The 23,017-nt window shown below is 38.3% G+C and overlaps 1 protein-coding gene across 6 annotated transcripts in view; it reads left to right on the forward strand.

Moving 5' to 3' along the window:
* Nucleotides 1-69: 69 nt before the first annotated feature.
* XPNPEP3 (X-prolyl aminopeptidase 3) overlaps nucleotides 70-23,017 on the forward strand; it is a 27,683-nt gene continuing 4,735 nt past the window's right edge. Inside the window, exons 1-12 of one of the 6 annotated variants that reach the window (XM_060694582.2) lie at nucleotides 126-355; nucleotides 2,954-3,070; nucleotides 4,624-4,741; nucleotides 6,850-6,934; nucleotides 7,244-7,642; nucleotides 9,600-9,802; nucleotides 12,288-12,350; nucleotides 15,533-15,646; nucleotides 16,720-16,805; nucleotides 17,302-17,485; nucleotides 19,515-19,635; nucleotides 20,250-20,672. In XM_060694582.2, coding sequence (XP_060550565.1) covers nucleotides 7,300-7,642; nucleotides 9,600-9,802; nucleotides 12,288-12,350; nucleotides 15,533-15,646; nucleotides 16,720-16,805; nucleotides 17,302-17,485; nucleotides 19,515-19,635; nucleotides 20,250-20,416 — 1,281 coding nt within the window. In that variant the 5' untranslated portion in view covers nucleotides 126-355; nucleotides 2,954-3,070; nucleotides 4,624-4,741; nucleotides 6,850-6,934; nucleotides 7,244-7,299 and the 3' untranslated portion in view covers nucleotides 20,417-20,672. Of the gene's footprint in view, nucleotides 356-2,953; nucleotides 3,071-4,623; nucleotides 4,742-6,849; nucleotides 6,935-7,243; nucleotides 7,643-9,599; nucleotides 9,803-12,287; nucleotides 12,351-15,532; nucleotides 15,647-16,719; nucleotides 16,806-17,301; nucleotides 17,486-19,514; nucleotides 19,636-20,249; nucleotides 20,673-23,017 lie in introns of those variants that run through there. The other 5 variants (XM_087873912.1, XM_087873913.1, XM_034403198.3 and 2 more) reach the window with 5 other exon arrangements.

Below are 23,017 nucleotides of genomic sequence, written 5' to 3' on the forward strand. Positions count from 1 at the left end.
GCAGTCGCCTAAAATATAATGACTAGTCACTCGCCGAAACTCAATCGGCGAAATACGAAGTAGCTGGTTACGATTGATGGTGACGTCATTATGTGCCGACCCGGGGGAAGCAAGGTCCTTCAAACGTGCGAACTCAAATCGAGCTTTAGTGTAGCTGGCCATGCTTCAGGGCTGGGGATCAGGAAAGAGAACTTTAGAGCGAAGTGGAGGAAGATCAGGACTTGGGGCGCTGCGATTTCTTCCGAGATCGCCCCGTAGTGTTGATTACTCTTCTTACAGGCAGGGAGCTCAGCTATGGTGTGGTTGCCAGCTCAGAGACTTATCCAACCTGTAAGGGTCAAATGCAACTTTTCAGGTCAGAGACTTAATTTGATTATACATAAGAGAACAATTCTAAAACTGTGGGCGAAAGCTAGTTATTTTAGGTACCCCCTCCGCTTTGTATATATTTTTTTAAAAATATACAATAAAAGAAGTTTTTACTGTCTCAGTTTCACACTATGATACTTGTAGCTGATTTCGTGCTAATGTAAAAAAATAATACTCTGAAGACCACGATAGTAGTATGGAAATATCTTATTAAAGAAACGTTTCTTCTGTTTAAAATAGAAGTTTCAAAAACTGGTCAATTTAGATTTCAAAATTGCTAACAAAATATTACCAGATCCTTAATTAAGATGTTTCAATCTCAATAAAGAGGAGAGAAAAAAGATGGTTGTACATTTCCCACTGGGAATCAATGGGATTGGTTCAGCTGAAATACACCTTCACATACCTTGTGAAGTGTATTATGAAATAAGATATAACAATCCCTAAGTTTATTTATTTTTTTAAGGTTTAATCTTGGAGTTGGGTTTTATTTTTGGAATTTTAGATATGGTTTGAGCCTATGTATGTTTACAGTGGAGCAAAACTCAAGGCCTAATTAACATGTAAAAATGTTTAAGTGCAACTTAAGCTAATATAACTTGTTCTTCAAAAAAAAAAGTCTTGTTCAAGGATATTTGTGAATTGGGCTACTGAGTTGAATCCTAAACATACTTCCAAGTAAGTATGTAGAGGATTGTAGTCTAAAACAAATCAATTATTTTTCTCTTGGATGACTATTGGCCTTATACTGCAATCCTTACCTAGCTGTAGATCCTTTACATTCTGTGGGATTTCTTTGGATTAACATATCTAAAAACAGAATGCACAACCGCAAATTATTTATATTTATAGTTCAAGCATTCTGTGTTACTAAGTGGATTTTTTTTACATTCAATCATGTCCTATTCTTGGAGACTACCTCGATAAGTCCCTGCAGTTTTCTTGGCAAGCTTTTGCAGAAATAGTTTGCCATGACTTCCTTCTCAGGGCTGAAAAAAAATGATTGGCCCAAGGTCACCCAGTTGGCTTTGTGCATAAGGGGTACCTAGAACTAATGATTTCCTGCTTTCTAGCCTGATACATTAACCATTACACCAAACTGAGTCTCAAATTTATTTATTTATTTAAGGAGTTTTTATTGATATCTATTCGCACATGGCAACTCAAGGTGGCTTACAGAATATAAAACCCCATATAAAAACAATAAAACTAATAAAAGAAGAGTCATATACTAAAAAATGGATTTAATAAACCTATATTCTGATCAGCCATATTAAATAATACTAATTTGCTTCTTTCCACTGAAACAAAACCTGTAGCACTCTTTGGCTCCAGAGTAGAAAGATCCTATTTTGTTTTGGATATTTTTTAAGAGTGCATAATGGCTGCTTTAAGCTTTTTAGAGATTTAAGATGCTCTGCTTGTCAACTCTTATAATTTTTAGACTCTGGAATATGAATAAAGGTTGCGCTTTGAAAATTGGATTGAAAAAAGTTTTAGTGTCAAGTAGCAATCCTGTTCTGTACTAAAGAACAGAAACATTGCCATTCTTTAATACTTTGATTGTTTAACAGTAATTATGAAAAATAGGATAAAGTTGCTATAACTAAAGTTATTAATATCACTGTTTTCTTATATAAGATCCCATTATTGTTATCCCTGTTGAATGGCATTGGATGGAACAGAAATGATTAATTATTAGAAACATAATTTCAATATGTAATCTTTGCATTCTTTGGAATATCTCAGTGGTTTATCATAAATGTTTTAGCAATATTAAAACTGGAGATTGGGTGATTTATTGTATAAATGAAAATACAATCAGTACCATAATTATAGCATTTGCGACCATAGTAAAGGAAATAAATGCCAAGGCCAGAAATATTTTTATTTTTAAATTTAAGCTTTTAACAGTCATCTAGAACGTTAAATATACAAAACAAGAACAACTATTGATACACCATGAGTAAAAGAAATTATAGAAATACTTTATAATGACACTTTCTCCCCTTTCTCCAATTTGTTTTTTTAACCGCTAACCTAAATATTAGTACTTTGCATTGAACATTAAACATTGAATATTATTGTTAGTAGCTAAGTAGTTTTGTTATGTTATTTTTGCTTAGTTCAATAACTTTTCTTAGAAAGCATAGTGTAATTCCAAATATTTAAATTTGCCTTGCTGTGTGATTTGTAGTGTACAAGAGAAACATTCCTGGAAATATTTTTTAATTTTTGATTCTGAGCTTTTTGCAAAACTGTTCTGTCTTGACTATCATATTTATAAATATGTGTATTTATTACTGAACGTATACCTCGCTTTTTAGCCTATTCCATCAGTGAAGATTACTTACATCAATAAAATGCAAAGTATTAGACAAACAGTTAGAATCAGCCAATGAAATATATTAAAATCTTATTCTAGAACATTCATGGCTTTTCCAAGTATTCATATTCATATTATTAGCTTTAAAGCAAAAAGAGATGAGTAGTTGTTTGAGAATGGCAAACTTCACTTTGACACTATCATAGATTCAAATGGGAAAACAATTCAGTTTGATGCTATTCTGCTGTTTCATTTTAGCCTGCAAATTTTGTTTCTTTCGGAAATTATCCATTCAACCAGTTCAACAAAAGAAGATTCCAAATAGATATCTAGGCCAGCCTAGCCCTTTCACACATCCACATCTTCTTAAGCCAGGTAAGGATGCAACTCTAAGCACATTTACTGTAGTGAGAAATAAGTGTTCAGAGATATTTAATCCTAGACAAGTTTGCATAACACTACATTACTGACACTATCCTTTAACATCTCACTTTTTAATAGTTTTCTTAAAGAACAACCGGGGGGGGGGGGGAGAATTTTATATCCTTCAAGGAATTCCTATTTAGAATGTTTTATGTTCCAGATAGAAAATACTTCCTAAAATTCTACTCATGTTCTCTTGGATGTATGTATTTGTGAGACAAAAGTATCAGATAAATCACGGGCTTCCCAACTCCCAGTCTACGGCTCACGAAGCCCCATCTGCTCATGTATGGGATCCACTGCATGAAACCACACACCCCAGGTCTGCGGAAAAATCATCCTCCATGGCACCAGTCCCTGGCACCCAAAAGATTGGGGGCTACTGATATAAATTACCCAATTGCAAGTAATGCTAGCAAAAATTTCTGTATTTGCAACAGTTGGAAAAAGTTACAGTGATTGTTTTCCATCAGAAGAATTGTTTCCTGTCAAAAGAACTATTCCCAAAGTTACAAAATCTTATTGAGAGGCTTTTTGGTCTGTCATCAGATTTACAGAAGGTGGACACAAGAGACAGAAACAGATGTGCTGCTTAGGCGTAGAAATATTGAGAAACTCTAGACATTCTTTACTGATCTTCAGAGGGTCTGCGAATATAATTTTTCTTCCATGAAGGTTTTATTCTTTTTATGAATATATTTTATTTTAGCTAAGCATTTTGAGTGGTATTTTCTTTTTTAACACTCATTTCTTATCGTTTGACAAAATAGCAGATCAAAATCAGTTAGAAATAACTAACTGTAGTTGCTTGATTCAAATTTGTAAATAAGACCCAGGATTGATTCCTATTAGAAAACAGAAAGCATTCATCAGTGCCTGAATTTTGCATTTTTCTGAACTCAACCTTTTGCTGCATATATAGTGTATTTTATGACATTATTTGTCAATAGTTTTGTCTCTCTCCAAACATGTAGCTTGATTTTATGCATTATTGGTAAGGTATCCTTTCAGTCAAATTCATTATTAAATTTCTTTAATAAGTTTATGCAGAATGCCGTGTTTTTGTTGATGTGCACTATTGAATTATCTTTTCAACTGTTAATTTAATTAGATTTATGCTTCAGTAAAAGTCTGTGTGAGTACTGCTAAGTAGCTTTCCTCATTTCAACTGTTTAGAAAACTCTTAGATTTAGTTGTCCTTTGTCAAGTGCAGGGAACCAGGACAATTCTGTGGTTAGGCCAAAGCAGTTTATTATATTTCCTCTATTACCAGTCTTTTGCCAGAGTAATTGCATTCTCTTGGAAACTGGCAGATAAAGGCTTCAAGAGTCTTGCCTCTGTCGCTTCCTACCACTGAGAGACTCTAAGCTAAAATGCCTCTTTACTCTAATCTAGCCAGAGATTCCACCACATCTTTAATATTTGAAATGTGTGATTCTCTATGAATATTGATTAGGTAATTGTAATGGTATATCAATGCCACTCACATTTTATTTGTATTACAGAAAATTTCACTAGCTGGCATCTGAGTAGATAATGTGCCCAGCATTTGTCCTTCTGCACAGTGGAAAATGTCTTATTTTCATCTTGTCTAGTGATGCTGCTGCCCAGCAACTAGCTTAGGTCAGCAAATTGCTTATTGCAAGTAGATTAATGTTTTTAAATTAAAGTGTGTACTGTGATATAATTTATGGAAGAAAAAAACTAAACAAAATTTTAATCTAAAAGTATATCCTATATTTTTAAATTTTCGCTTCCTTTTGAAAAGCATTGGATAATTTTAAAAAAATGGATAGTTATCAGGTAGCATTATGTTGCTATTAAAGATGGGAAAGAGCCTGTTGTTTAGTTGAACCAATGTCTCTCCCTAAAGAACACAAGAAGTCCTACAACATCAATCCAAAGTCCCTCATTGTGTTTCCACAGTAACAAGCAAAATGCTTTTAGGGAGATCCATATTTAAGGCATAAAGGCAGCAACCTGTCCCTGCCAGTTCCCTGCTGTCAGAATTGACTATCATATTCTCTCTGTATGAACTTGTAACATGTGTGACAAATTTACAGATACCCTCTCTATCAACCAGCTACTTGTATTACTGCCCACTGTTTTAGAAGTCCCACAATCCTCTGCAATTGTTTGGAGGACCATAGTCTAGAACATGGGTCCCCAACCTCCGGGCCGTGGCCCACTACCAGGCCTTCAGCCTTTTGGAACCAGGCCTTGGAAGTGGGGGGCGAGCGCGCACATGCATGCATGCATCCCCACTCGTGTGAGCAGCAGGTGAGTGTGAGCAGCATGCACATGTGCGCACTATCCCCCCTGCCCTCCAGAACCAAAAAAGTTAGGGAACTCTGGTCTAGAAAATACTGCCTCTCTTTTTTTCCCCTCTCCTTTCAATTTTAAAGAGGTATTTTTCTCATGGGGAGAATATGACTCAGGGGCATTTTAGCCAGAAAAATATTATTTATTATTTATTTATTTGTTTGTTTTAATTTGTATACCGCCCTTCTCCAGCAGGACTCAGGGCGGTGAACAGCCAAAATAAAACAGAACATACAAAATTTAAAAACAGTTTAAAAATAATTAAATATTTTGGCCGCAATTTAAAACAACCCAATTAAAATCAATTAAATTTAACCAAAAACAGTGGGATCAAGCCAGCCCGGCTAGGTGAAATAAATAAGTTTTCAGGGCCCGCCGAAAAGTCCAGAGGTCTGGTATTGTACGTATCTCTGGGGGGAGGTTGTTCCAGAGGGCGGGCGCCACCACAAAGAAGGCTCTCCCCCTGGGGGTTGCCAGCCGACATTGTCTGGCGGACGGCACCCTGAGGAGGCCCTCTCTGTCCGAGCGTACTGGCCAGTGGGAGGCTATTGGTGGCAGAAGGCGGTCTTGTAAATACCCCGGCCCTAAGCCATGGAGTGCTTTAAAGGTGGTCACCAACACCTTGAAGTGCACCCGGAAGACCACCGGGAGCCAGTGCAGTTCGCGCAGGAGAGGTGTCACATGAGAGCACCCCGTCGCTCCCATAATCCCCCGCGCGGCCGCGTTCTGGACCAGCTGGAGCCTCCAGGTGCACCCCAGGGGGAGCCCCATGTAGAGAGCATTGCTATAAAGAAAAACATTTAAAAATACAGGCTAACAACCTTAAGTACATAATATGTCCAGGTTTTAGGCAGATATTTACATTTTTAAAAGGTATCTTCAAATGATAGGGCGTATAATAAACCACCTAGAGTAGCTTCATGGTGTGATGGGCAGCAGATAAATGTATTAATAAAAATATTCATTATTGTTGAATATTCATTCATTATTATAAAATATTGTGGAACTAAGTCCTTTTGATTCCACTAGAACCTTTTGTTAGATTTAATTAAGATTCAGAAAGTATAATTCTCACATTTTTCAAGTGTTAGCTCTGTTCAATTTAATGGATTGGCTTTAATGGCTTTAATAGATACAAATCTGGTTATAGACTATTTAAAAAAGCATTCCATTTACAGTCAATTTTTTTGTCTTTAGTTCAGTTTTGTTAAAATATTTTTGTTTTCTGGACATTGTATTTATTATAAATAGGTTAGATTATAGATAAAATTAGATTGAATAATTAAATCTGAAGTTCTGAGAAAATACTGTTGTACTTCTAATCTAATTCTTAGATACGCAGCTTATTAAAGATCCTTTTTTAAATTCAGCATTATGAACTCTGCATTTCATGGAGATGTTATTCCTAGGTAATGAAATATCCATACTGCTATCAAAATGCAGAGTGCAACAAGCTCTGCCATCCTCTGTTCAATGTGCAAATGGTATAAAAAGGTATCAAGTTTACTTTTCTTTGTTCCTCTCTCCCAGTAATCATTTTTGGTTATAATCCTTATGTTAGTATTAACTGTAGCTTTTGAAATGTCTTGTGAACTCAAGTTTCTGCAAACAATTTTTTTTAATAATAAGAGAAAAAATAGTTTAGAGTCGAACTAGGAATGTGGAGACATGAGTGCAGAGAAAATGAATAGAAAGGAGATGAACTGGAAAATGTAAGACTAGTCTCAAAAAATTGTAAGGGTCCAGCAGCATGAAAAAAATTTGTTTCTAAAATAGAAATTGTATTTTGAATTCTATTCACAGGAGAGGTAACACCAGGATTATCACAAGTGGAATATGCTCTCCGTAGACACAAGTTGATGGCTCAGATACAGCAAGAGGTGCAAGGGACAAATCACACAATAATTCTGCTTTCAAATCCTACCTATTACATGAGCAATGATATTCCATATACCTTTCACCAGGACACTAATTTCCTATATTTGTGTGGCTTCCAAGAACCGGATAGTATCTTAGTGTTGCAAAGTGTGCCTGGTAGATCTTTGCCATATCACAAAGCTTTACTGTTTGTTCCAAAACGAGATCCAAGCCGAGAGTTGTGGGATGGGCCACGATCTGGCACAGATGGAGCAGTGGCTCTCACTGGTGTAGATGAAGCATATACCATGGAAGAGTTTAGACATCTGGTATCTAAATTAAAAGGTATGAAAATAAAATAGATTTTGCACTGTATGAAATAGAATGATATTGAATCATTTCAGCAATTTGCTGTCAAGTAAAGGGCATAATAGAGACAAGATAGAAAGCTGGATTCATACACTGCATTATAGGTAGTCCTCAATTTATGACCATCACTAAACCTGCAATTACAGTTATAAGTTACGACAGTTATTAAGCAGGTCATCATGTGCCTGTGCCCAATTTTACAGTCTTTTTGCAGCCATCATTAAGTGAATGCAGTCGTTAAACAAATCCATTGTTTGTTTTTTGCTGCAAACCAGAAGTAAATGCTGATTTCTGGCAAAAGTGTAAGTCACATGACCGTGGGACACGGCAAATGACTAAATGTGGGCCAGTTGCTGAATGCCCAAAATGCAGTCATATGATGGGTGGGGTGGGTGTCAGAATTTCAAATCCAAGTCGTAAGTACATTTTTTCAGATGTCATAACTTTGGTCATAACTTTGAACAGTTAACTGGTCATAAGTTGAGGACTACCTATAAGCCTTAGAATGGGTTGGATTTGCCTTAATGTTTGAACCCAACAATTGTGGTTCATAAAAGGTGGTTCATGGTAGGCATGTTATATAAATTGTACATCAATTATTCAGTGACCTATAACTAAGGAAATAATAACTTTATGTGAAAAGTTTAACCCAATTAAAATCCTGAATGCCTAGCTCCGTATATGCCTTTATAGAAAGAAACCTAGAATATCATAATTTCAATAGAGAGGAGGGCAAATTTGTTTTTGGATTTTAGTGCAAATATTAACATGCAAAGTTCATATTTTCTGAAACTGAAAACAACCTGAAAAACAATATTAAGTGCCCAATTAAATCATTTTTTACTGAAGTTTTCAGAAATACGTACAAATGTTTAGTTAATGTTATTCTAGGTTGCCCCAATCCCAAATGTCTTTTGTTCCAAAGAGAACATTTAAGTTCTACTTTCACAATTCCTTTCTTTAAGAACTGTTGTAGTAGAGTCATGTATATGTGCAACATATTGAAGGTGATAAGTAATAGGGCTTAGAAACAGTTGTTTGCAACTTATAGTACTGTAGCCTCTTCTGATTAGTACACAAAAGAAAATCGCTGTCCATGCACAAGGCAGAAAAAATAATTGAGAATAGCTTCCTAATTAGCTACTCAATTTGGTAACTATTACTTTAAGAGTGCAAAAGTATATGCTTCCAACTCTTTCAAATGATTTGCACAGTCCTACTAGGTACTCTTTTTAGACTGCATTTTTAACACACTTAAGAGTGTTAAAAACATTACTTCTGCGTCCACATGGATGAGAATGTATTCTGAAAAGAAGAAGCTTTGTTAAAATTATAATATAGAGATTCATAATCTATAGCTCCAGAGCCACATGCGGTCTCCCATAGCCATGGAAGTGGCTCCAGTGTTCTATTAAAAGATATTATTGATAATCTGAAATCGTTAATGCAATAGAAGTGGACAATATTAAATAGTATAGGAATAACTAATAGTTTTATTAAGTTCATTGAGAATAACTAATAATTTAATCAATTTATATTAACTCTAGTTTAAATTACTTTTTATATATTTAATCTCCGTTTTTGCAATGTGATTCTTAGCACTCTGTTCAAAGACCAAGTACAGTTCTTGATCCAAAAGAATTGTATATTCCTATTCAGATGCACTTGAAATCTACTTTTTTATATAAAGGATGATGCGTTGGGAAAACACATGCCCTCTTTACTCAGTGAATTTAGATTCATATGTTTGTTTCTAAGGAGGTTATCTGTTAGTTGGTTATTCTTCATCAATATTTCTTATTACCAATTCCTTTCAGGCAGGTTTAAAAATCCAAATTTGACTGCAATCTGATATTAACCAAAAATATGCAAACATCTCTCCAAAGAAGTATAGTTAATTAAACTTAAAATGTAATTACATTCTGTTTCACAGATGACTCTAGCACAGTTTGGTATGATTTTGCTAAACCTGTGCATCCACAGCTCCATTCTGATTATCTGCTGCATCTGGCTGAGGTCAGAGCTAAATGCAACAACCAGGTTCGAGCTGTCCGGCATCTAGTACAAAACCTACGGCTAATGAAATCTGCCACAGAGATTGAGAGGATGAAATTTTCTGCAAAAATCACTTCACAGGTATTGATCAAAGCATTTATGTTGCACAAAGTGTTAAGAGAAAAAAAAAGGCATGATATTGGAATTCATGCCAAAAGGGAAATGACATATTCCACCCAAAATTAAAACCCACCCCAAAAATATGCCCTAGTCGGGTTTTTTTGGGTGGGCCTAATATGAACCCTAGGGAACGTGGTGGCTCAGTGGCTAAGACGCTGAGCTTGTCAATCAAAAGGTCGGCAGTTCAGCGGTTCGAATCCCTAATGCCGCGTAATGAGGTGAGCTCCTTGTTACTTGTCCCAGCTTCTGCCAACCTAGCAGTTCGAAAACACGTAAAAAATGCAAGTAGAAAAATAGGGACCACCTTTGGTAGGAAGGTAACAACGTTCCGTGAGCCTTTGGCGTTTAGTCATGCCAGCCACATGACCATGGAGACGTCTTCGGACAGCGCTGAAACAGAGATGAGCACCGCCCCCTAGAGTCGGGAACGACTAGCACATATGTGCAAGGGGAACTTTTACCTTTTAATATAAACCCTACCCCCAAAATAAGCCTGGGGGATGGGCATGGCCAGCATGAGAGGCAGTGAGCTCGTGGGGGCCAATGGTTTCTGGCAGCAGCCGAAGCCCACTGGCCCCTTGGCGCAGCGCAAATATCAATAAGTCCGAACGTGGAGGCAGAGGCAGGGGGGAGAAAGGTGATCTGTGCTGCGGGGTGGCACTGGCAGGAGCCAGACGCATGGGGGATAGGGGAGGCAGGCGATCCCGAAGCGTGGGTGTGGATGGTTGTTCAACGTGGCCACAGGCAAACCAAGAGATGGGACAGAGTGGGCTGTGTGTTGGGATCGCCTCTGCCTCTGCCTGGCTCTGCTGTGCACTTTTTGCCCAGAGGAAGACAAAGCTTTGTCTGCTTGCAAAGGGGACAGAGAGGGTGGGACCGACAGTAACTTCCCAAATACTTTTCGCCCAGAGGAAGCTTTGTTTGCTTGCAAAGGGGACGCTTTGAAACAGAGCTAATCACTCTGTTTCAAACTGTCTCCTTGTAAGCACATTATGTTTTGAGTCTCCATTATTTTTCTGTTTGGGGTGCTTGGGAATGGACGACCAAACACTTTTTGCCCAGAGGGAGAAATAAAGCTTCGTGTGCTTGCAAAGGGAACAGTTTGAAATGGAGCTAATAGCTCCGTTTCGAAGTGTCCCCTTTGCAAGTAAATAAAGCTTCCTCTGGGTGAAAAGTGTTTGGGCTGCTACCATCGGCCCCACCCTCCCCATCCCACTGTCTGCTTGCCTGCAGCCTCAATCGGGGCCAAGCTCTTGGCACATTCCAGCCTCCACCCGCCCTGCCAGGAGGGCAAAGAGCCTCCCACGAGGCCAGCAGCAGCATGGGCAGCCACCTGGCAGCCAGCATGGTGCCCACCGTGGCCAAGAAGTGTACCAGCAGACCTGGGCCAGCAGGCAAAGCGGGTGGAGGCTGGGACATGCCGAGAGCTTGGCCCGTTGCAGCCGCGAACAAGCAGACAGTGAGATAGAGAGGGCAGGTAGCTGCACTCCCACTCCTCTCAGCCACCACGCTCACCGTCTCCTGCACTTAAAAAAAATAAGCCCAAATACTTATTTTCAAGCCCCCCCCAAAATAAAACCAGGTCTTACTTTCAGGGAAACACGGTAGATAATAGCTGGCATCTTTCTGCTTGCCTGCAGTCTGAATCAGGGCCAAGGTCTCGGCCTGTCCCGGCCTCCACCCACCCTGCCAGGAGGGCGAAGAGCCTTCAGCAAGGCCAGCAGCAGCATGGGCAGCTGCTTGGCGGCCAGCACTGTGCCCACTGCAGCCAAGAAGTGTACCAGCAGACCTGGGCCAGCTGGCAAAGCGGATGGAGGCTGGGATATGCCGAGAGCTTGGCCTGTTGCAGCCGTGGGCAAGCAGACAGTGGGACAGAGAGGGCGGGTAGCTGCACTCCCACTCCCGTCAGCTCACCGCCTCCTGCACTTAAAAAAAATAAGCCCAAGTACTTATTTTCAAGCCCAAAAGAAAATAAGACCGGGTCTTATTTTCAAGGAAACACGGTAGATATAGCTGGCATCTTTCTACTAGAATGTTTCTGGATCTGATGCTGATGATTTATTCCAGAAATAAAATATGGGATCCTTGTGTTTGTGGAAAGCCTTCTGTCAACAAGTACCACTGTAGTCCCCTATGTTTCACATAATAAGATTATCATCATACGAGTTAGTGTGAAAAATACCAGTGAAGAAGAAATCAAACATAACTGATTGCTTTCTATAATACATCATAATCCAAAGTGTACATTTACAGCTATGATCCAATTTCTCATTTGATGGTATAATGAATCGCAATATGGTCCTATTCAGCTCCTCAACCAGCTCTTCCTCACTGGTTAGAATCAGATCTAGGAGAGCTGATCCTCTTGTCTCATCTTTTGGAAAATATAATCATATTTTGGAAACAAACATCTTCATTAATAGTTTTTATTACTGCATTTCAACAGGCATTCATAGAGACTATGTTTACAAGTAAAGCACCAGTGGATGAAGCATTCCTATATGCTAAGGTATGTGCTTTTTTGCATTATGGAAAATAGTCCTTCACTGTAACATGACAACCAGTGTTTAGGTTGAATTCACATGTAATGCATATGCTCATATAACATATGATAGGTTTCTATTAATCCTCATGTCAACACTTAATTTAGAACTTGCAGGATGGATACCAAAGAAGGAGAACATTAAGAGAGAGACCTGGATTTTAATAAAACTTAGAAAAGATAGTAAATCCCATTAAACTTGATAAGATAGGCTTTTGAATAGATGTGTGTGTAGGACTATTGATAGCCTTTCATCTGAACAATGAGAGGATTTTGCTCTTCAGCACTAATTACATTTCACTTCCTGAACATTATCTTTCCTTAAGAATACCTGTTATGAAAATGAAATTTCAAGAAAAAATAGTGCAAATGCAAAGTGTTACTTAATGTGTTTGGGCATTTTAATTTAGAAGTATTTTTCCCTACAAACATTCTCCTACACGTATATAGTATCCAAAAAATATGTTTTGGTTCTAATTAACAGTTGAGAGTGCCAACAGCCACCCACTCAAACGTAATGAAAATGTGAGAATAACTACAGACTAAAGTCTCTTCCTTTTCAAAGGAACAAAATTGAGTAGGAAATACAGCCTACCACAAACCCAAAAGAATTAATGAGTTAATACCTCCTGGTGTTTCATGTTACTTTCATCTGATGAAAGACATCCTTGGCTGGTTTGCTACTCCTATGGCTATGCATCCAGATCAGGATAAATATAGATAGGGGGAAAAATTGGGCATAGATAGAAGCACATAAGAACAACTACCTTTGATTTTGCTGTTTTAAAACAATCACCAAGTTCTTTGTAGTTTTTTTCTGAAAAAAATTAGACAAGTTGTATACTTTTGCTTCCCACAGCATATTAGGTTTCTTTAGTTGACATACTGTAGGAAGGAAGAGAAATGTATGGCTTTTCAGATGGTGCTGAACAACAGAACTCCTCTCCACTGATTGCAATATCTGAGGCTGTTAGGTATTAGTAGCTTACTCTATGGCAGTATTGGTGCAATGGGAATGTGCGCGTGTGCGAGGGAGCACCAGAAACCGGAAGAGCAGCTCCCTTGTGCACGCACAAGAGCACCAACAACCGGAAGAGCAGTTCCCTGGCACGAATGCGCATGCCAGGAAGCTGAGCTTCCAACATGCGCATGCGCGCCAGTCACCTGGTCTTCTGACTTCTGGCACGCATGCTGGCCAGTGAGCATGTGTGCACCAGAAACCGGAAGCTCAGCTTCCTGGTGTGCGCCTGCGCTCTCACGCACACGAAGACTAGCTGGCCAGTATGCATGTGTGCGCTGGAACCCGGAAGAGCAATGGGCAATGGCAGGCATGCCCAGAGAGATAGCTCTGCCATCATGGCTCTATGGGTTGGTATATTTTCTTCAAGGAGCTAAGAATATGGCTCCATGGCTTAGGGCCAGGGTATTTCCAAGACCGCCTTCTGCTACCAATAACCTCCCACCAGCCAATACGCTCTCACAGAGAGGGCCTCCTCAGGGTGCTGTCGGTCAAGCAATGTCAGCTGGCGGCCCCCACGGGGAGAGCCTTCTCTGTGGGAGCACCCGCCTTCTGGAACGAGCTACTTCCCGGAATACGACTGATCCCGGATCTCCGCACTTTCCATAAGGCCCTGAAGACTTTTTTATTTCAGCAAGCCGGCCTGGCCTGAATAGGTTTTATGGGTTAGTTTTTAAGTGTATAGCTTGGGGTTTTAAATTGGGAGGCCGATTAATTTAATTTATTTTTAGTTATCTTAACTTTTATATTGTATGTTATTTTAATTTTCGGCTGTTCACCGCCCTGAGTCCCTTCGGGGAGAAGGGCGGTATATAAATTCAATAAATAAATAAATAAATAACTTTTATATCAGGGGTGTCAAACTTACGTTGTCATGGCAGCATCACATGACTTATCAGGACTTTTTCCTTCACTAAACCGGGTGTAGGCAACACGTAAAAAAAAAATAATCTCGCGAGTCCAATCAAACTTCTCGAACTTGCGAGTTTTCTTTTAAAACATGTTTCCCTGGACACAACGGTGAGGAACGCGACAGAGCTGGAAAGGTATGACCCGTGTCCCGCTTCTCACCCGCCTCACTTGCCACCCCTAAATTGCATCCCTAAAGGGGGCGGGTGTCTAAGCAAGGGGCAGGAGCCCTGCCATACCCAGCGAGGGGGTGGGAGAAGAGACGGCAAGGTGAGCCACGTTTCTCGCTTCTCCCCTGACCCATCTGTCAGAAATGAGTCTTTGTGAGATTCATCGCAGCGGCGCCACCTTGTGGAGTAGGACTCTGCAAGGCTTGTGCCCTTACACGCAAAAACGGCAGCACTGCCACAAGGTTTGACATACTGGTGCAGCCACAAGCGGAAAGACACCAGCTGTGCCGGTATGATGAAGCTCGTGGCGGTGCTGCAATTCATGCGTGCAATGGCACAACAAGCCTTGCAGAGTCCTGCTCCACGCGGCAATAGCAGCCAACTGCTCAGCTGGCGTGAAGAACAGGGAAGGGAGGGCATCTTTCCCCCCCTTTCCCCCTCCCCTCTGGCCTCAACTCATTTTGGTTGCACGACAAGCAACCAGAGAAAATGGCAGGACCAGATGCGCATGCGTGTAAGTAGTTGGTGTGGGGGCTTATTTTAACGCATGCCCTGAAAAGCCCGATTGGGCTTATTATCCGGAGAGGTCTTAGTTTCAGGGAAATGCAGTAAGTGATACAGTCATAAAACATAACGACCCATGACTGTGCTGCTAAGCAATGGAAATCATAGCATTTTCCATTGATGATAAGTGAATCATTGCAAGTTGTTAAGCAAGGATGCCATGTAGTCCCCTTTTGTGAACTCCTGCCAGCTTTCCCATTGACTTTGTTTGTAGGAAGTTGGCAAAGAAGGATGCAAATGGTGATTATGTGATTGCGGTGATACTGCAAATGTTGTAAGTACAGTTATAAGTACCATTCATTCATGCACTGTTAAGCGAGGACCACCTGACTTGAGAAAGCTGAATTAAGTCTTCCTATTCAAACATACAGTGTATCCCATATACTTTGCTAGTTTGCTAGCCCAAGTATGGGCATTGGCAGAGGCTTTCTGAGAAAAGGCTTTTCTGTGCATTCATTTCAACAATTAATGGATTATTTTACTTCCAGTTTGAATTTGAGTGCCGGGCTCGTGGTGCTGATATTTTAGCTTATCCCCCTGTGGTTGCTGGCGGCAACAGGTCCAATACCTTGCATTATGTGAAAAACAATCAATTTATCAAGGTAACTGAATGAATTCTGCAACATAATAGTATTATTATCTACTGAACCCCTCCAAAAGAAATAAATGAAGATGTACTGCGGTAATAGCAATAGCACTTAGACTTATATACAGCTTTACAGTGCTTTACAGCCCTCTCTAAGCTGTTTACAGAGTCAGCATATTGCCCCCAACAATTTGGGTCTTCATTTTACCCACCTCGGAAAGATGGAAGGTAATATATTAACCAAGCCATTTAAAAAGATTGGAATGCAACTATAGTTTTAAAAGAGGATATAATCCTGTTTCCGAGTACCTTCTTAAACTGAGTAGACCATAACCAGTTCTACTGCATTCTAGTGTGTTTCTGACTGTCCTATATTTCTAGGGCTAAAAATCTACTTCCTCATTCTATGGAGTAGAACGAAGAAATTTAGGAATAATCTTACAGCTGTACTGCATATGAATATTTTAATGAGGAAATATAGGGATTTGTATAAAAAATATAAAAATATATCTCCGAACAGGTCTTGCAGCATGGCCCCCAATAATATCTGCCCCTATTCATGCGATTTGGTTGATTTAGATACTTGTTTCATGAGAAAAATGAATTTTTCAGGAGGCCTTCTCTTTGCCTCCTTCCCCACCAATGTGCTTGATGAATATGACCGCTATTGGCCAATAAAAGTGGGTGTGATTAAAAGTACTTAAATGAAAGTAAATGAAATTAACATAGCAACAGCTTTTAAGTTAGATCAGACTTCCTCATTTTAGCACTTTTCTTTGTGCTGGACTGCAGTTCCCATAATCCAACTGTCAGTTATGGGACTACAGAAGTCAATAATAATAATTACAATAATAAGGATGATAAGTGTTAAAATAAGCTGAACATCAAAGCTTGCAAAGAAGGACAGTTTATTATAACTATAAAAAGCTACACTCTGCTGAACTATTAGATGAAAAAGCAAATGTAATTTATCTCACTAAAGATAAATTCCAGGTTTGTTTGTTTGTTTGTTTTTTTAAAAAACTATTTTATAGCACTATTTAAATGAAATTCTTAAATGCCAAGTAATTGCTTTTTCTTGTGGTCCAGGATGGAGAAATGGTTTTATTGGACGGAGGGTGTGAATACTCTTGTTATGTGAGTGACATTACCCGCACTTGGCCCATCAATGGCAGGTAGGTCCTGTTCCCAGCAAAGGAACATCAAGTTGGTTGCAATTCCAGGTTTTTCTGAAATGTTTCATTATTGTGATTTCTTCATTTCATTATACTTCAGAAATCATCCTTGCCAATATTGTAAGGATGATTGCAATTTTTAGTGCAATGTACTACAGTCATCCTGCTTCCCCTGCCCTAGAGTTGAGATATGCTTTAGTTTGTAGTAATGCAAAACCAGATAATTTAGAAAAGTTTGTATGTCATTATTTCATTTCAAAATGTTAATGGGAAATATTATTTATCAATTTCACTGATACTTTCCAAGTAAAATTACAGAAAGGTTTGAAACAAGAGGTGTTCAGGTTTGCAATCTTCCACCAACATTTTGGAGTAGAACAAATCCAAAGAACTGTGCTGCATAATTATTTTGTACATGCATTTTAGCATTTAATTTTTGCTTTTCTTTCTGCTTAAATCTCACTTGAGGTGATTTGTGTTTTTCTCTTATTATCAGGTTCACTAGTCCCCAAGCAGAGCTGTACCAGGCTATACTGGAGGTCCAGAAGTCATGCCTAAGACTTTGTTCTCCAGGTGTGAGCCTAGAAAACATCTACAATTTAATGCTAACTCTCATTGGACAGAAGCTGAAAGAGTTGGGAATCGTAAAGGATAGCACTAGTGAGGGTCAGGTCTTCAAGGTACTTGGTTTCTTTGCATAACTGTTTAGCCTGTTATTTTTCCTGGCTAAAAAAACAACAATAGTGAACAGTAAAAAAGGTGAACAATCCTTTAAATCATCCCATTTTAAGTTTTGAAGTTGTAGCTTCCTGCAGATATGCAGCTCTAAAAGAAATACAGGTAGTCATAGATTTATAACCTGTCCCTTAAGAATCATTTAGAGTTATGATGGACATCCCGAGAGTTACTTACAATTTATTTTTGGAGTTAGAACAACCCCCCCACCCCCACCCCGGTCACATAATCCCATTTTGGGCTCTTGGCAACTGAATCACCTTTATTTCCAGCTTTTGGCAAAAAAACAGCTGTTGTGGGAAATGAATTTGCTTCATAACCACAGCATTCACTTATCCACTGTTGTAAATACAATTGTAAGTTCAAATACGGTCATATTATGCCTCAATTTATGACTATAATTCCAGGCTCAATTTCTGTCATGAATCGAGAAGTACCTACCATATATTGGTGACAAGTCGAAGGTTATCAGTGGTACAGTATCTTTTTCATCCAGCAGATGGCAGACTATTTAGATTTACACACACACACACACACACACAAACACACACACAAACCAGTTGTTTTAATTCCTGAGAACAATTAATTCAAGAGACAGAGATCAGTGGTGGGATTTTTCTAACTTCTCAGTAAGGTTATTAAATTTGATTGTTAAATTGAGGAGAAAAGTGCTTCATTTTAAGATTTTGGTAATAGTTATGGAAGATATTTTCCTATAATTTTTTTGACATGTACATGGGAAAGCGCCTGCTCTAGAAATCTGATAATGACTCACTTTGATTCAACTTACCTGTGTAATAATTCCCTGATCTTCCATAGATAGATACAAGGACTGATAATATTTCAGTACAAGTTCTTTCTACCCATCAATCTCAGAAATTGTGGGACAAATAAAAAATGCATCACTATAGCAGTATTTTGAAATTTGGCACAAATTGTGGGATCCAACAAAATAAACCTTAAATAGGTATTTAGTCCAGCAATCAAATACTTGCCTGCCCAGTATCTCTAATGGGCCAAGGACAAATTTGCAGATCTCTAAGAGCTGCAACCTGTTGGCATAAACAATATTAGATGGCCAGAGTATGGTTTTACATAGTACAACTTCCAATAAAATTACCTTAAATCAATGGATATTTTGAAGTAATATCGACTTCTGTTTCAACTGGCAAATGTAGGAAAATATTTCATACTAAGTTAAACAGAGTGTTATGAGATGTGCTACTCTTGCAAGTTATGTATTGAGAACATTTTAAAATGGAAAGTGGTCCTGGGCTCTTTCTTTGTTATACTCTTTAAGAATATTTCTGTGTACAATAATGGCCTTAATAATGGCTACTATGTGCACTTGAACAACATAGACCAACTGCTTAGCAGAGTGAGGCGTACTGCTGTTTTTTGAGATCCTTGCCTACTCTGATTTGTAAAATTCACAGGAACTGAAAAGTTTCAGAACCCCAGTAAGAACAACCTACTTGAAAAATAGTGAAGTTCATCCTGGTCTGCTGGAAAAAGTGATGAGGTTTTGAACAAGAAACCAAGCTTAGGTCAAATGGTTTTGAATAAACATTGCATAAAATTTAGGCAAGGTACTGAAATAAGTGAGGGCCTCACAATTCCACGTAATATTAATTTTTTACCCACAGAGGAAATCTGCCAGCTAAAAGATCAAAGGTACCTTGGAGCTCAAAACAGACACTATTTGCCTTTAATACCAAACTGATTGTCATTTATATATTTTGCTTAAAGACCAGAATCTGTTGCCCTTACAGCAAACAGCAAATTTGATAGATATAAGACAGAAGATGGTGCCTACACAAAACATAATAGTTGTATTTATAAGTAAAAACAACCAATTAATGTTATATTTCCTTTTCACTGTATGTTTCTAGCAGATTTTGTGCTGAAGAATATCCATCCAATATTACTCCAATTTTTGCTTGTTTTAGAAATTTATTATTTTTTGCCTCATAGGCTGTTCGGAAATACTGTCCACATCATGTAGGACATTATCTGGGAATGGATGTTCATGATACACCTGATGTATCCCGATCAACTCTCCTCCAGCCAAGCATGGTGATCACCATTGAGCCAGGTAAAATAGTGCACTGATGAAATCAATATAAAAAGATGTGTGTCTATGTGTGGCATCTTGAAAAGAAGAATGCCCAGTTATTTATGCAATGATTGCTACAATCATTTCTCAAAAATTTATTCTCAAAAAAATGCTCAAAAATAACAGTGCAATTGTCTTTCTATTTTGTTTTTAAATAGCTTCAAATTCTTAATATATCTGTCTCTGTTTCTATTATTCACCCCCATAACTGTGAGAAGGTAGTCATCTTAGAGGCGTTGAGAACTATCCAAAAAACACTGCCATTTGCTTCATAGATTTAACTATGAACAAACAACCTTCATGAAAATAATTTTTAAAAGGGTGCTTAATTGCATTTATATCAGCGTAGAGTAGCTTGTAAAAACTATTCTGGTCTTGTAAGTTTAGCCCAGTGTTTCCACTACTGGTACAAAATGAATTTGTGTGTATTGCATTATATCAGTTGGATCAAAGTGGAGATACTCTAGCTATCGATTCTTGACCTGTGGAGATAAAACCTGTCGTTTGTGCTATGCCTTCTAAACCCTGAAGGAATATACTGTATAATTTGCAAACGGAATCTACTAGATTTTGATCAGTACTTTTATTTCCAGGCATTTACATACCTGAAGATGATACAAGTGCCCCTGAACGATTCCGTGGCATAGGAATACGCATTGAGGATGATGTGGTAGTGACCGAGAATGTACCATTGATCTTGTCTGCAGATTGCCCAAAGGAGATCTATGATATTGAACAGGTTTGCAGTTGTAGCCTTTGATTGTTCTTCACTGCCTTTTTTATATTTTGCTCGGGTTTAGATTGGAAAATACACACTCATATATAACACAGTTTTTCATAACTTGTAGGATTGTTTGACTAGATAGAATCACTACTAGAAAAATATTACTTGCAAGGAACTGTGTGTAAATATTTTGCAAGACACAATTACACTATTTAAATGGGAAAATGTACATTACCGTTCAACATGTATTTTAAAGCTATGCTAATACTAAAACAAAGCTCATGAAACAGAATTCTGCATCCCATCATTTGGTCTATTTCTTTCTGTGCTTATACTGTGATGATGTTATTTACAGAGATGTACTGAATATCAGCTGTAGTGACCTTTCTCAGACTGCATATGTATGTCTATAACAATTACATTTTTAATTTTAGTTTTTTAATTGTAAGAGCTGAAAAGAAAAAAAAAGGAGCATTTTTCTGGATACAGTAATTTGCAGTGTATAAAAGAAAAGCAAAAAAAAAAGAACGCCAAACTTGAAATTAGAGGAGCTTTTCCCCTTTTCAGAAGATACAAGAAGGGCTAACGTTGGGAAATCCATTAATGTGAAAATGAGGGTATTACATATAAAGGACAGCTAAAGACAAATCCCTGTGTAGAATTAGATGTGGCAAAGCTATTGATCACAATGTGTTTAAGCACACCCAGTCCTGCATATATTGATGGCTTGGCTTTAGTGATTAAAAATGTCAGTTTTAGGTGAAAATAATATGAGCTCATTTGATAAACTCACAGTGAATCAGACTAGATTCAAAATGCTTATCAATGAAGTTGTGATTACTGTATTTTTCTTTATATATTCAGCCTCTCATAGGAAATGTGAACACAGAAGCACTTTGGGATCCAACTATGAAAAGTACTGCATTTATATTAAATTGCTCTTTTCCTTGACTAAATACATAGAAACGGTAACCCAAAAAGTGGTAACACTCCAATTCTTTATATTGTGGTAAAATCTAGCAATTGATATAAGACTATTTCTGAAGTGATGCAAAGCATCAGGATTTTTTAAATTTGAAATTCTTACAGAATACTCTGTTTTAAGGTTGAGGTCTTAATACCACATATTATCAGAAGATCAAAACAAAAGTTAAATTGAGAAATCAACAACTTTCTTACAAGTAGAAACATAAAAATAAGTACACTAATTAAGTTCACAAATATGATTAAAGCTTGGTACTATTCTAGTTGGGTCAAATTGTTTTCCAAGGAATTTTTATAAAAGATGAAATGTTACATAATTATCTGGCGAATATTTTTTGTGAAGTGCTTTTTGCATTTTTGAAAGAAAGATGCTGTCTGTGTACAATGTAATTATTACAGATGTGTAATATACAAAAGTGTTTTATTCTTCTAAAAAGAAAAAAAATCTGTATTGGTGAAAATATAATTTCAACAATTATATTTGAAACTTGGCTTACAGAAACTACCCCCCCCCTTGTCAGGTAACCTATTTTCTTCAATATCCTAAAATGAGAAGTTTCTAGCCTTTTATCAGTGATAGCCACTGAAGATATGAATCTGGTTTTAGCATATATTAAATAACCCATGACTTATTGGATCATTGTTTCAGAGATATTTTCTTATCTAAACAGAATAATAGAATGACGGCTGGTGGCCAAACAAGCAATGGGAGTAGAAGCAATTTCCAACTACCAGCTGGCTTTCCCATTGACTTTCTTCGTAGGAAACTAACCGGGAGTGTCAGAAAGGATGATCATCTAACCACAACTGACTACAGTAACATACCAACACAGCTGCACTGAAGCAGCCACAATACTAAAATTCAATCTCATAATTTGGCTCCCAGATTTTAGACACATTCTGAAAGTTAACCCATTTGATGTGCATTGATTCAAAAATTGTTGCCATATGATAGACCAGCAGCCCCCAATCTTTTAGAAATCAGGGACCAATTTCATGGAGAGTAGTTTTTCTGTAGACCAGGGGGAACATGGGTTTGTGTGCTGTCTGCATCCTGCACATGCATAGATGGGCCTTATCTTCCTTGCATGGACCAGTTCCTAGCAGGCCGTGGACCAGTGCTGGTCCATGCCTTGGGGGTTGGGACCCCTGTGATACACCATTTCACCAGTGGTGGGTTCCTCCCGGTTCCGCCGAGCCGGTAGCGGCGACAATATGAGATCTACCTCCCGCGTTATTCTTACCTTTTATTTGGCCCCACCCCCAATCTATTGCTGCCTCCTGAGTCCCAGCTGATGGCTAAAGGGAAAAAAACTGTTTAAACTTTTGCCGGGGCTTCAAAGGGCCGCCCTACAGCTGATCAGTGTTAAAAGAAAACAAATGAGTAGACCGGTGCCTGCAAAAATAAATGGGAAGACCAGTGCCTTCAAAAATACATGAGTAGATCAGTGCCTGCAAAAATAAATGGGTAGACCAGTGCCTGCAAAAATAAATGGGTAGATCGGTACAGCTCTGCAAGCAGTTAAAAGCCTGGTAGACCAGTACCTCTGCTAAATCCTAAATAATTGTCACATGACCATCAAACCACGCCCACAAAAGCCACGCCCACAGAACCTGTAGTAAAAAAATTTAGAACCCAACCCTGCATTTCAC

The sequence above is a fragment of the Pantherophis guttatus genome, chromosome 7 (assembly GCF_059756535.1).
Source record: "Pantherophis guttatus breed Tessera chromosome 7, ASM5975653v1, whole genome shotgun sequence".
Lineage (NCBI taxonomy): Eukaryota > Metazoa > Chordata > Lepidosauria > Squamata > Colubridae > Pantherophis > Pantherophis guttatus.